Source organism: Brachyistius frenatus, unplaced genomic scaffold (assembly GCF_029030835.1).
Source record: "Brachyistius frenatus isolate BFR_SWC_R1_liver_20210118 unplaced genomic scaffold, ASM2903083v1 Contig_13, whole genome shotgun sequence".
Classification (NCBI taxonomy): domain Eukaryota; kingdom Metazoa; phylum Chordata; class Actinopteri; family Embiotocidae; genus Brachyistius; species Brachyistius frenatus.
This window is the reverse complement of record NW_027210612.1, coordinates 856,175-868,826: the sequence shown is the minus strand read 5'-3', so window position 1 is coordinate 868,826 and position 12,652 is coordinate 856,175. Positions and strand designations below refer to the sequence as shown.

At 42.4% G+C, this 12,652-nt stretch overlaps 2 protein-coding genes across 9 annotated transcripts; one reads left to right on the top strand and one right to left on the bottom strand.

Annotated features, from left to right (window-relative positions):
• Positions 1-393: 393 nt before the first annotated feature.
• Positions 394-5,654, bottom strand: ftr14l (finTRIM family, member 14-like). Of its 2 annotated transcripts, XM_069692667.1 has the most exons (8): positions 5,515-5,654; positions 3,230-3,596; positions 3,011-3,106; positions 2,639-2,872; positions 2,352-2,511; positions 2,099-2,230; positions 1,392-1,528; positions 397-1,135 (listed from the first exon to the last, which is right to left on the bottom strand). In XM_069692667.1, exons 2-8 carry the CDS (start codon positions 3,407-3,409, stop codon positions 752-754), a joined length of 1,323 nt encoding a protein of 440 aa, XP_069548768.1. In that variant the 5' UTR covers positions 3,410-3,596; positions 5,515-5,654; the 3' UTR covers positions 397-751. The 2 variants fall into 2 exon arrangements, with proteins under 2 accessions (XP_069548766.1, XP_069548768.1); XM_069692665.1 differs by lacking the exon at positions 5,515-5,654 and having other exon boundaries at positions 394-1,135; positions 3,230-3,818.
• Positions 5,655-5,732: 78 nt separating this feature from the next.
• LOC138617565 (zinc finger protein 345) lies at positions 5,733-12,255 on the top strand. 7 transcript variants are annotated; one of them, XM_069692659.1, is made up of 2 exons: positions 5,733-5,888; positions 8,573-12,255. In XM_069692659.1, the coding sequence occupies exon 2, from the start codon at positions 8,694-8,696 to the stop codon at positions 10,335-10,337; it is 1,644 nt and encodes a 547-aa protein (XP_069548760.1). In that variant the 5' UTR covers positions 5,733-5,888; positions 8,573-8,693; the 3' UTR covers positions 10,338-12,255. The 7 variants fall into 7 exon arrangements, with proteins under 7 accessions (XP_069548760.1, XP_069548765.1, XP_069548759.1 ...); XM_069692664.1 differs by lacking the exon at positions 5,733-5,888 and adding an exon at positions 6,444-6,650; XM_069692658.1 differs by lacking the exon at positions 5,733-5,888 and adding an exon at positions 6,659-6,751.
• Positions 12,256-12,652: the final 397 nt, after the last annotated feature.

Sequence of the window (12,652 nt, the reverse complement as noted above, 5' to 3'; positions counted from 1 at the left end):
GTTTGAAGTATCCAGGTTTTTCTTGGCCACCATTGGGTCTAGGTAGTAGAGGAGAATTTTCAGATTTACTGTATTAACCCTGTAAGCCCTATAGGCAGGTTTTTGAAAAGTCCACCCAAAAAAGCATCACCATATTCAGATACAAATTGGATGCAGCAGAGATGAAGCACAACAAATGCAACATTCATTTTAGTCACAGCAGTAGGCAGCCTTTTCACTGGAGAGGCCGCCTGGTACAAAGCCTGGTCCCAGAACAGGGACCCCACTGAGTACTGAATGAATAAACTAACATCAACAACCTCAATTCCATCTCCAGTAAATGCTGAACTTCTTTCCATGTGATGTGTTTTTAACAGGATCAGGGACAGCTATCATGTGTAAATTCATATTTAAAATGTCAAATAAATAACTAACAACATAGGGGTTTAAGAAACTATGATTTAATTTTACAGACAACATTTATAACAGTGATGGAAATATAACATCCTTCAACATAATAAGGAAAAAGCTAGAAAATATTAAGAAAACAACAGCGTACCGAATCATTTCAATTTTGTTCTACCTATAAATTATACATTTAATTGTGTTTTCATTTCCCTCAAAAACAACAAACAGTTATTAAAGCACATATAACAGTAGGCTACAGGAAAAACTTGTTGCAAGAAGTGAAACAAACAAGAATTAATCAAATTTCACAGCGATATTGAGAATATTGTGTATGAACCAAATCACAACTGCTGTGGCAGCTCTCCTACAGTCTTACACTCGTACCAAAGCCCCACACACTGAATGCAGGGTAGAGGGGCTCTGTAAATGTAGTCTGGACCTTGTGCAGGAGACGCATGCTTTCAGAGACACTGTAAAAGGCAAGTGTTCCTGCTGCATAATCCAAGTAGACGCCAATACGAGATGACTTCGGTGCTGGGATGTCTTTGCTTTTATTGTTATGCACAAAGGAGAACTTGGAGTCAGAGCAGTACAAACTCCAGGACTTGTCATTCCAGCCCAGGCTGCAATCATTGGTGTTTCCTTTACGCCAGATTCCCCTGTAGGTAACGGCCACGTCTATCTCCGTTCCCTTCCAGTTCACCTCCCAGTAACAACGAGTCCCAGTCACACTGTCTCTGCACAACACCTGGAAGGGAATGGAGATTAGTAAACAAAGCAGGTTACATGATATTTGCATGGCTTCTGCTGAGAAACTAAAAGCACTTTTATGATAAGGATAACTTATTAATATTGAGAGACTAATACTAAAGACTAGATTTGGTTAGCAGTTTTCAATAAATAACAGTTAACACAAGAAAGAAGAAAAAAAAACATGATTCCACAAAATATAATTGTGGTCATACTGGCTCTACTTCTACCTCGAGTAAGATGTAATTTCTCACCTGCTGCCAGTGGTCGAATCGGTCTGGGTGGGCGGGGTAGTCCTTGGGTTCGTTCTTCATCGTGGCTGTTCTGTTACCCTCGGAGAGGTGAAGGTTTGGGTGGATACTGTTGACGTCCAGAATCAACTGGCAAGAGTCTAAACACAGCAGAAAAATATTAAATATCAGTCTTATTTGTGCTGTTACTTAAATGTTACCATGTGTGTTGACATTTTTCTAACATGAGATTTGGTGTTTCAATGAGTCTGTGGTGCTTTTTTTTTTAATCGTATAAGCCCTAATTTGACATTGAAGTTGAACTGCCTCTCTTTTCTTTATCATCTTGCACAAATAAATACTTTACTATTACAATGTACAACAAATGTGTTTTGTGGCTCCCGTGAATCAGCATGTTAAAATGTTTTCCACAGGTGAAGGCAGGAACACCCATGTTTGCTCAATACTGATCTGTATGTTTTCTCAAACCAGTTCTGCAAGCCTCATACCTCCCAGGTGAGTTTCAGTCTGGTCACCACAGAGTCTCTACATCCCATTGTTAGGCATGGAGATGTTCCTTGTAAAGGAGACTAACACTTTTCAAGCCTAGACATTACAAAATGTTGGAACAGGAGTGGAGATTTATGGTTTCCATGTAGCCCTGCCAGGCTGGTGCTAAAAACTTCACAACAGATAGAAGAGAGGCTGCTGAAATTCATCTTTTAACTTACATTTCAAGAAATCCTGTCTTGTTTCTGGTTCTTCTCTTGTCTTTTGTTCTTCTCTTTTCTTTGGTTCTTCCCTCAGAGTCGATTCTCTCCTTGTCTTTGCCTCAGCCTCTTGCGTGATGTAAACTTCCTTCACTGGGAGGACAGATTAAAAAAAAAAAACATGACAGCATAAGCAAAGGCAGACTAAAAGACACTCCAGAAACCCTGCTGGAGAGAGATCCCATTTGGGGTAAAGAAAGACAAATCTGTCCACCTGCTCCTGAGATTTTGCTCATTTCTATCTTGCTGACTTCTTCTACTTGTAATTTCAGCGCAGCAATGGCCCTCTTGGTAGCTTCAAAGGAGTAATAGGGAGCGACACTGATGTTGTTGAGGTCTTCGTATCCTGAGGGGCCTGACAGAGACTGCCAGCTCTAGTAAAAAAAAAATAGGAGGATAGAGATCAGAGAGGAGACACCTGGTAAATAGCTTAAGTATTGCATGATACTAATATACCCATTCATGGTTTTATTTGGGCACCTCAGTGCAGATGAGCTTCACCTGTAGAAAGTGTATGTGATCATCTGTGTGTGAGAGCTTCTCCAAGTCGTTGTGTCTCTTCTTCAGCAGAGTGATCTCCTCCTCCAGGCGGTCCACCAATATCTCGGCCCGGGTCACAGTGCTCTTTTCATGGGAGCGGATCATCTCCTTGACCTCATTGTACTTCCTTTCAATGGAGAGCAGAAGTTCCGTGAAGATCCGCTCGTTCTCCTCCAGGACTGTTTGAGCAGAGTGCTGACGAGATACATAAGACAGAGAGGAAGAAGGTTTGTTAAAATATGGATGGAAAGCAGATAAAACCTTGATGTTTTGTTTACAACATAGTGCAATGTTTAGAAAGGTGTGACTTGAGTGAGAAAATGTTGTACTTACTTTAACTGCTTCAACAGATTGTCGGAGATCTTGCCACTTTTTAATTCTCTGGTCAATCCTTTGTTGAGATTTGTGCAGTGTGGAACCAAGTTGTTTCTATCAAGGGAAAGGACATAAAGGTGGCATCAGTAAAGGATGATAACACTGCAGATGATTTATTTGTTGTGTTCATGTCAACCCCTTAACAATAATTCAAATCCCTGACTGGGTATTACATACTTGTTTCTCGGACCTCTCAGTTCCAGCTGGGACGATGTCGTGGTGTTTGTGTTCATCCATCATGCACAAAACACACACTGATGTCTGATCAGTGCGACAAAAGGCCTCCAGCAGCTTGTCGTGCTGTGCACAGATCTTCTCTCTCATCTGACCCGTAGCATTGACCAGCTTGTGCTTCATCAGGGCAGGGTATTCATAGTGAGACTGGAGGTGAGTCTCACAGTAGGATGCCAGACACACCAAGCAGGACTTTTCTGCCTTCTGCTTCCTTGTTGTGCAGAAGTCACACAGAACTTCACCGTACTTGGCCTGGGCCCTGGACTGGCTGCGACTGGTAGACCGGCGAGATTTATCCAAGCTGCTGTATCTGTCCAAATCTAGAGAGGCCGGGTGGGACATTTTCTTAGCAGGAGATTAAAAAATATATATAGATCCAGGAAATATGAAGACAAAATAAAAATCCAGAAGTGCACTAACTCAGCTGCAGTGTGTTCTTCACAAAATGTGTTGTAACAAACAGCTTAAGAAAAGAATCGATAGAGAAAATACAAGGTATCGATAGAGAAAATGAGTTCCTCAAGTTAACAGCTTCGGTGAAACTGTGTGACTGACGCTGTGTGTGACAGAATGTTTGCTATGTGGTTGACATTGTAAAACCAGTATTCCTGGTTGGACATTTAATAATCAGGAAATGGGTGTTAGTTCCTTAAATAAAGAGGACTGAGCCTACAAAGAAACTACCAAAATAAAAAAGAGTCTAACTGATAAACAGGCCTTCAAAATAAAAAGTGTCAGATTTATGGATATACTTTCAAAGAATGACCTTCACTTTGTTTTGTTTGTATTATATCAGACATCTACCCATATGTACACTAAACAGTGTGCTGACCATAGTACCAAGACATTCATCAACATTGGCAACGGCAAAACAGCATCATCTTGTGGGAATAATTTATTACTGCACAAAATATATACCCTCTGCATCTCTGATATAAATCAAATACTATGAATACAGGAACTGCATTGTTCCCAAAAACCTGGGTGACAATTCTTCCCATACCAACAATTGCAAAACCTATAAATTATATTTCTAGATTAACAACATTTGAAAATCATCACATTATACATTGCCAACAATGTGAGATGCAATTATAAAAAAAAAATGTAAAAGACAGTTAAGCCATATTCAGCTTAAATGTTTAACATCGGGGATGCAGATTGCTTGAAAGTCCCTGAAACCCATAAGGAAGATTCTGGAGGGACTACATGATCAGCACTCTGCTCCAGCATCATCAGACATACTGTAGAAAATCTGTGCAAAGGGAAACTGGATCTGTTTTTGTGACTCGTGCTATTAAAACCATGTTTGTTTTTCCTTTAATATGTCATCCATCTGTATTCACCTTGTTTGAATGGCATGTTTCAAGAATGAATTATTTTGGTTCATTTGGGTTCATTTGTAGTCTCCCACTCTCCAGATATTGTGCAAATACATTATTGATCGTGTACTTCAGGCACTGCTTTGTTTAAATTGGTTGGCTCTATGTGTCCCTCCTCAAAGACGTACTGAATTTGATTTTTTTTGTGCTTGTTGAATCATATTCTTGGGTCTATAAGTGTGCTGCCTGATGTATCTGAGCATTTTACAGCAGCTCACTTTAATGTTAGGGCAATATAATTAAAGGTCCTTCCACTGCATCAGCTTTTATTTACAGTGACAGACTACCTCACTTTGTCTCAAGCACATGTTTTTAATGAACAAGCCAGCTAAGGGAACACGCAAATAAAACGATGACCTGTATTTCCCAAACTCCACGGGAAATGCCTAAAATTTCTTGTTTTGACTAACAACCCACGACCAAAAGAGAATCTGTTTATTATCATGGAGGACAAAAGAACCAGAAAATATTCACATTTATGTAGGTGGAATCACATCACTTGATCTCGTTCCCATTAAAAATGACTCGAAACAGATAACTGATCATCAAAACAGTCAATCAACTAATCGATTAACTGACTAATTGTTGCAGCTCCAAAGATGCAAACATGCAAGGAGACAACAGCTGTTCAAAAAAATTGTAGTCAAAAGCCAGCCAGAATATTCCCTTCTAAACCGCAATGAAGTAGAAATATGAAATGATTTGTTGTTTTGTCACAACACTATGAATTTACTACACTTCAACTGTTTTTTTGGGTTGTTGTTGTTGTTTTTTTTTTGTGTTTTTTTTTTTTGGGGGGGGGGGGGTAAATACTACAAACTGAGAAACATAATGGAAATTGCTTACCTTCTGTTTTGTCGTGCACCGGTGGCTCCGAACCTGCAGGGCGCAGTAGTGGTTTCTGTGCCGCGTTGAAATGACAACGATTTGCTTTCGCTAAAGTGCGTCGGCAGTCCAGCGTTGGCGCCAGATGAGCTGTGGCGCCAGCTACACACACAGGCGGAGAAAGAGAGAGAGAAAGAAAGAGAGAGGAAGAAGAGAGAGGAAGAAGAGAGGAAGACACACACACACACACACACACAGCAGTTTGACGAGGCTCACTTACAGCTTTTGCAAAGCCCTTCTCGACTCGGGGAGTTTGAAGCAATTAAACGACTCTCTTTTTTTTTTTCCTCTCCTCCTTCCGCCTACCCCAAAAAAAGTAAAAAAAGGACAGAAAGGTGGGTTGCGTGCGTGCGTGCATGCGCGGATTTATACGTTTATTCCCGGTGTTTTTATTCCATCATTTAAAAAAAAAAAAAAAAAAAAATTCAACTTGGAACTCTTTCGCGAATAGCAGCAGCAAAGCCGCGAAGAGGCGAGGAGGGACTTCTTGGCGTTCATCTGAAGATAATCCCGAGTTACTGTGTTTTCGGGTGGTGATGGGCAGCGTTACGCTTTCTGTATTTTGTGCCTCTCCAGTTGTGAACTTTGTGATGGAAAAATACAGGCCTCGACTCACAGTGGTTGTAACGCGATGTCCTGCTGGAGAGAGAAAAAAAAAAAACCCCAGACAAACACTAATACCGCTGAAAATAACAAGACTATTTTAACATTGACTTTCAACCGGGGTGTATTTTTTTTTTTAATTTTTAAAATATTTTTTTAATTTTTTTTTTTTTACACGTGTTCGTTGTAGAATCGGCCCCATCTGCGTTTCTTGAACCGAGTCCCGTCTTTAGCGTAAGACTTTTAGATGGGCGGGTTTTTTTTTTTTTTTTTTAGCGGAGCTTCCGCTCCCAGTGTTTCACTGAAGGTCCTGCAGCTTCGTCCGAAACCCGCGGAGCAGCTCGTAGCCGCGTTAGCAAAGAGGGGACCGGACTACTAGCTGCTCGTTAGCCTCGGCAACACAAGCTACGTTAGCCCAGCACCGCTAATTGTGGGTTGTGTTGGTTTTTTTTTTTTCGGTAGCTGCTGCTAACATCAGCCAGGCCGCCATTGAGGTTGTGCGCGTGCGCGTGTGTGTATGTGTGTGTGTGCGCGTGCGCTGCCGCAGTAAAAGGAGCCCGAGACTCGTCGTGTCCTCTCAAGACAACTGAATAAAGTTGGTGGTGTTTTTAAAAAAATATTTATTTATTATTATTTTTATTTAAAAAAAAAAAATATTTATTCATTTTATATGTTTCAAACGTGGAGTTTGTGTTTCGTTTGTGTAAGTTTAAATAACAAAACAAAAACAAACAAAAAAAACACCCGTTTTCTTTTCCCGGGCTTTTCGTCGCGTTCCCAGGTTAGCCATCTTTGTTTCAGCTAGCCAGCTCCGACGGCTCTTTAGCCTGCTAACGTAGTCGCCGTTAGCCCCACACACACCCGGGGAGGAGGGAGAGAGGGCCCCGGCCCGTCGCCGCAGCAGCGAGGTCGTATAAAACGATCACTCACGGACGTATTTACTCGCACGTTCCGATTTATTTCATCTTATTTGTTTGATTGTCGTCGCTTCTAACTCAACGCGTCCCCCGGATGGCGGAAGCTAATCGTTAGCTCGGCGGCAGCCATCTTAGGCGGGTGTGTAATCTCCGGCTAGCTGCTGGTGCGACACAACAAGATGGCCCGTTGTTGTTCTTCTTCTTCTCACTACGAGCGTTTCCGCGTCGGTCGTTTCTTATAAATCGCGGCCGGATTTCTCAATTCCAAGTCGTCGTTGTTGTTGTTGTTGTTGTTTTTTTATTATTATTTTTTTTATTAAAGTAAGTATTTCGAAGGTATTTCCGTGAAGCTAGTTAGCGGGCTAAACCGTGAACACGTTAGCGGCTAACGCGACGCTGTTAACCAGCTAACTAGCGGCTATTTGTTAGCTGTTTCTGAAAGCTAGCGACCGAAACAGCCTCGATGTTCAACAACAAACATGTTTGTTTAAATCGCTTTTGGTGTTTTAAGACTTAAGATGTGTGCGATCGTAACACGCGTCGGGGCTGCGCGGGTGAGCGGCTCGCGGCCTGTCCCCCCTCCGAGGGGTGTTTGTGTTGCGGGATTACGTTTTTAATTAATGTTGATTATTTGATGTTGGTTCACTTGGATTTGGTCGATTGTGTTAGCTGGTGAAGCTAGCTGGACCTAAATGTTGATGATGGAGAAGTGATGCTTTACTCGGTGTTGAGTTTATTAACCTGTAGCCTCAGATCATCTCCAATTAACTCATTCATTTTTAAATATGATGCAGCATACTGTGACTTTTTTTTTTTTTTTTTTTTTTTTTTTTTGACCATTTGAACTCAGGCCGATGGCTGGACAGTCGTATAAAGTAACCTACTTCTAATATGAGGGCTTCCTGTGTCTTACTGATCACCTGTTGTGTTAATCAAATACTCCTACTTTCCCCCAGCTGAGTGCTTTTGGCCTGAGGTTGGACTTGTGTGTGTCCTGAACTCCTTTTCCAGAGGGACTGGCAGAAAACTCAGTCGACACAAAGATATTAATCTCGTTAAACTTCCCCAGAGTCTGACTGATTCTGATAAGTCGTCACCAAAATGTCAGTCACAAGTATGTCAAAATAAATGCACCCGTTTTTCTGAAACAACACTAACATGCAAGTCAGAAAGTCCCTTTAATTTGACCTTTTCTTGTGTGTCTGCAATGCAATAATAATTAGATGAGATAGTATTCACTATATGTTGCTTACCTTTGTCGATAGCCACAACTGTATTGGATTCACAGAGACTTGTGTACGAAATATTGGAATCAAGTCAAATAGACAAGCTGAAGTAGACCTAACTGGCCTTGGGCCATCAGATATGGAAAGGAGACGGGGATGACGGATTTGGCCGGTCTCACTTTAGTTTTTCATCAAGTGACATGACCAAAACTAATCGATGAAAACACCCAAAGCACTCTATTTATATTTTCTCTCTTGTTTCCCCTTTTTCAGGTCTGCTTGCTGACAAGAGCACCAGCGCGTCGCTGCCCAAAGCAAAGCTATATACCCCGATTCCCCTTTTAAGTCATCATCCGGCAGGAAAACGGAGGTCGTGGGGCTGGAGTGTGTTCTCATGGCCGAGTCAGAGACTGAATGTGACACACCCGGCCTTGACACACTTGGGTCGGAGTGTGTCATAGCCCACAGCCATGTCGACCTTCACTATGGAGCAGAAACTGAGATCATGACAGAAGAAAAGCGTGGATTAGAGCTGGAGATCCACGGCTCAGACTTAAAGATCCAGGGCCTGGGGACGGAGCTCGGAGCCGTAGCCTGTGTGGATGCAATTGTTGCCGAGACAGACCACGATTACATTAAGGTGGAGCACGGAGAGATGCACTGTTTCTCAGGAGCAGAAATCAAGACGACAGGAAGCGAGACTCTGCTGGGAGAGGTGTTGCTCAAGACGGAAAGTGAGCACGTGGTGAAAGTGGAGTCGGACCACGGTGGAGAGTTGACAGTAGAGTCCGAGAATGGTGTAATCATACATGAAGCCCACGGCCTGCAGTGCAACGAGTGCGGGGAGATTTTTGGCAGCATAGCCGATCTTCACCAACATTTTGAGATCCACAAGGACCTCAACCCTTACATTTGTGTCCACTGTGGCGAGAGCTTTGCTGTGGAGGCCAGCCTCAAGCAGCACATGAAGATTCACATGAAAGAAAAGCCCTATGTTCCCCCGGGAGTTGAGATCATGGGGAAAGATGTTATTGATGCCTTCAGCCTTAAGTCTCATCAGATGATTCATTTGCCAGACAAGCCCCACAGATGCTCGGAGTGCGGAAAGAGCTTTGCAGCTGCCATCACCCTGAGAGAACATATGAAGATGCATTCAGAGGACAAGCCCTACAAGTGCACTCAGTGTAGGAAGAGCTTTGTCCGCAGAAGGCATCTGAAAAAGCACCAGGAGGTCCACGCACGCGAGAAGCCATATACCTGCGGCCAGTGTGGCAAAGGCTTTGCTACAACTTCCAACCTAAAGCAGCACCAGAAGACTCACGCCGCGGTCGTGCTGGGAGACAAACCCCACCGTTGCACCCAGTGTGGAAAGTGTTTTGCGGCTGCTGCCACTCTAAGAGAGCACCAGAGGATCCACTCGGGTGAGAAGCCGTACAAGTGCAACATGTGCAGGAAGAGTTTTGTCCGCAAACGCCACCTGAAGAAGCACCAGCAAGTCCATGCCGGAGGGAAACCCTACACCTGCAGACACTGCAACAAGGGCTTCAATCACTCCTCTTCTCTCTCTCGCCACCACAAGACCCACCTGCAGAATCCAGTGTTTTCTCCACCCCAGCCTGGGAAGACCTTGTCCTACGGCACCCCCCCAAAGCAGAGGGTGCACCAGCAGGGGGACAAGCCCTACATGTGCCACCACTGCGACAAGGGCTTCAATCATTCCTCTTCCCTGTCGCGGCACCAAAGAGTCCACTCGGAGGGCAAGAGTTACACCTGCGCTCACTGTGGCAAAAGATTCAATCACTCCTCCTCACTTGCTCGGCATCAGAGAGTTCACTTGGAGAGTAAGCAGCAGCAGCCACCACAGCCACAACCACAGCAGTACAGCACCATCCCCACAGGGAAGGGATTCCCCAACAACGCCTTCCCAAAACAGCGTATCCTGTCTGTTGAAAAACCATACAGGTGCTCCCAGTGTGGTAAAGGCTTTAACCATTCATCTTCCCTCTCCAGACATCACAGGATCCATGTAGATCAGTGAGCATCCTTCCCCACCTGCTAATATGATCCCAAGCGCACACATCCCTTTCTTTCTCTCCCCCCCCCACCCCCCTGTTTCTGCTCTACCGACGGTCACTCCATCAATATCACCACATCGCAGGAAACATCAGGCCAACTTCTATAGACAAAAGAAGTCGGGTCAGCACATTAATATGTCGAAGTGGAGCAGTTGAGAATAAATGGACAGCATCACAAGTCTTCAACAGGAATTGGCTTGGCCTGAAGGACCGTGCAACCTATAATTCGGAGCTGGACCCGAGGCTTAGTGCTCAGTTTAAAGAGGGTGTAATAATAGATTGTGAAGGAGTCTCTATTCTTGTTTGTGATTGTGCTTCACTTGCTCCAGGACCTCTTTTGAACACTTTTAAAGGAAAAAGAAAAGAAAAGAAAAAAAAAAAAGTGATTTGAAGATCTACATGATGAAAATTGTTACCTGGGTAAAATATGCTTCACTCTCCGGTCAGTCTTTTTGATAGAAGAATTTCGCTTAATGTATGTTCAGGTGGGCACATGCGCTTTTCAGCTGCAACTTTATTCAAGGCTACCAACTCAGTTGGTGAACAAGGACTGTCATTTCAATTTAGTTATTTCTTTTTCACCCACATAACCCTTGTGAAGCAAATATCAAAAATCCAATGTAAATACTTACTGATTTTCTTTTATATATGTGTATAGGTGACTAGTGTGCTGTTCCAAAAGATGACATTTTTGATAGCAAGATCCACTTTGTCTCCCCTTTTCTTTTAGGAGTTTAATTTGTTTTATGTGTTTGAGATAAACATGTTGCAGGGTTAGCAGGTGTTCTCATGCAGCTTGTTCTTGGAATTGGGCTCCATTAGACATGAGCCAACTTGTATATTTATGAGGTTTGTTTTTTTTTTGGTTTGTTTTTTTTGTATGTCTTCGATGGGTTAGCAGTGCTGCATAAGACTGTACAGAGAGCAATACAGGCTGACACCCTGACTCTATTATGACATGCAATTTAGCCATAAAGAAATGCATAATAGAAAATAAAAACCTACTGGGTAGCATATTCCAACATGACCCGTGTCCCAATTATTTACCGCGTTCCTCTGTACCCAAGACCCACACGGACATGAAATGCAACGTCACACTTTTATTACTTTGGAGACTTAATTCAATTACCTGTGTATAGAATATCGGTAACTCTTACTCATGTTGATCTGCAAACTATCACAATTTGATCTATTAAAAAAGAAAAAAAAAAAAGGCTGTGTATACTAAAAAGACTACACGAAAGAATCTCACTTTTACAAGATTTTTCCGAAGTCCAATGGATTTGCGCTCCATTTACTGTTCTGTGTAAGATATCTTTTACAAACTGATGTATTTTTTTAGATATGGCTTGGGTTATATGAAAGGGAATGAGAGAGATACAGCTTTTATGAGAGTGAAACATTTTGGTGAGCAATATTTTCTTTTTATTTGGATAACAATTGTGCTTCAAACTGTAGCATAGGTTTCTTCCTTGTGTTAGATAGGTGCCTTATTGCATGCTATGTAGAAATGTATGCCGAGCTGTTATTTGAGAAAAAGAAAAAAAAAGTTAGGGTTTTCAGGAGTCTTTTGTTCTTATTCATACTAACTTACCCTACATTTTTAATTTGATGTCACTGATACCTATTGCTTTTTTTTTTTTTTTTTGCTTTCATGTATATTACCATGTGTTTACACTGTTACGACCATATTGTCTATTTTTTTCAAAAGAAAATTTCAATTTTTTTTTTTCTCCCCTCTTCAGTTTTGTCAATGGCCTCAATGTAGAGAGAAAAATTGTAAAAGATCCATATAGACTTCTCTTAAGGGCAAATCCTGTAACACCTCTTCCCAATTTCTGAGTGGCACATATATGGATAAATAAAGGTTGTTGACTCTCATGTGGTGTTCAGTCAATGGAGTATTCAACCTCACAGCTCTCGCATATCCCTTAGTCATTGGGAGAATCCATCATTTTTAAGCTCCTGTAAAATAAATGGGCACATGACACTTATGGGGTGGTTCATGTTTGGGCTGTTGTGCTTCCGCAGTGTATCCACATGGTGTCACTATTTACCATCAAACGTCCTGAACAACAGCAGTTCAACCAATTCGAGGGGAGATTTCCAGATGTGGGGGCAGGTAGTAATCCTGCAGTGTTTTAACATCAGTTTTAATAGGACTCCCATCCTACCTACAGCTGGAACGTTTTAAACTGAAATCTCAAGCCCAACCTCAGTCTGCGAGTCGAGCTGCAGCCCAGTTAAAAGTGCAACTCAATCTGTAAGGAAAGCTGTG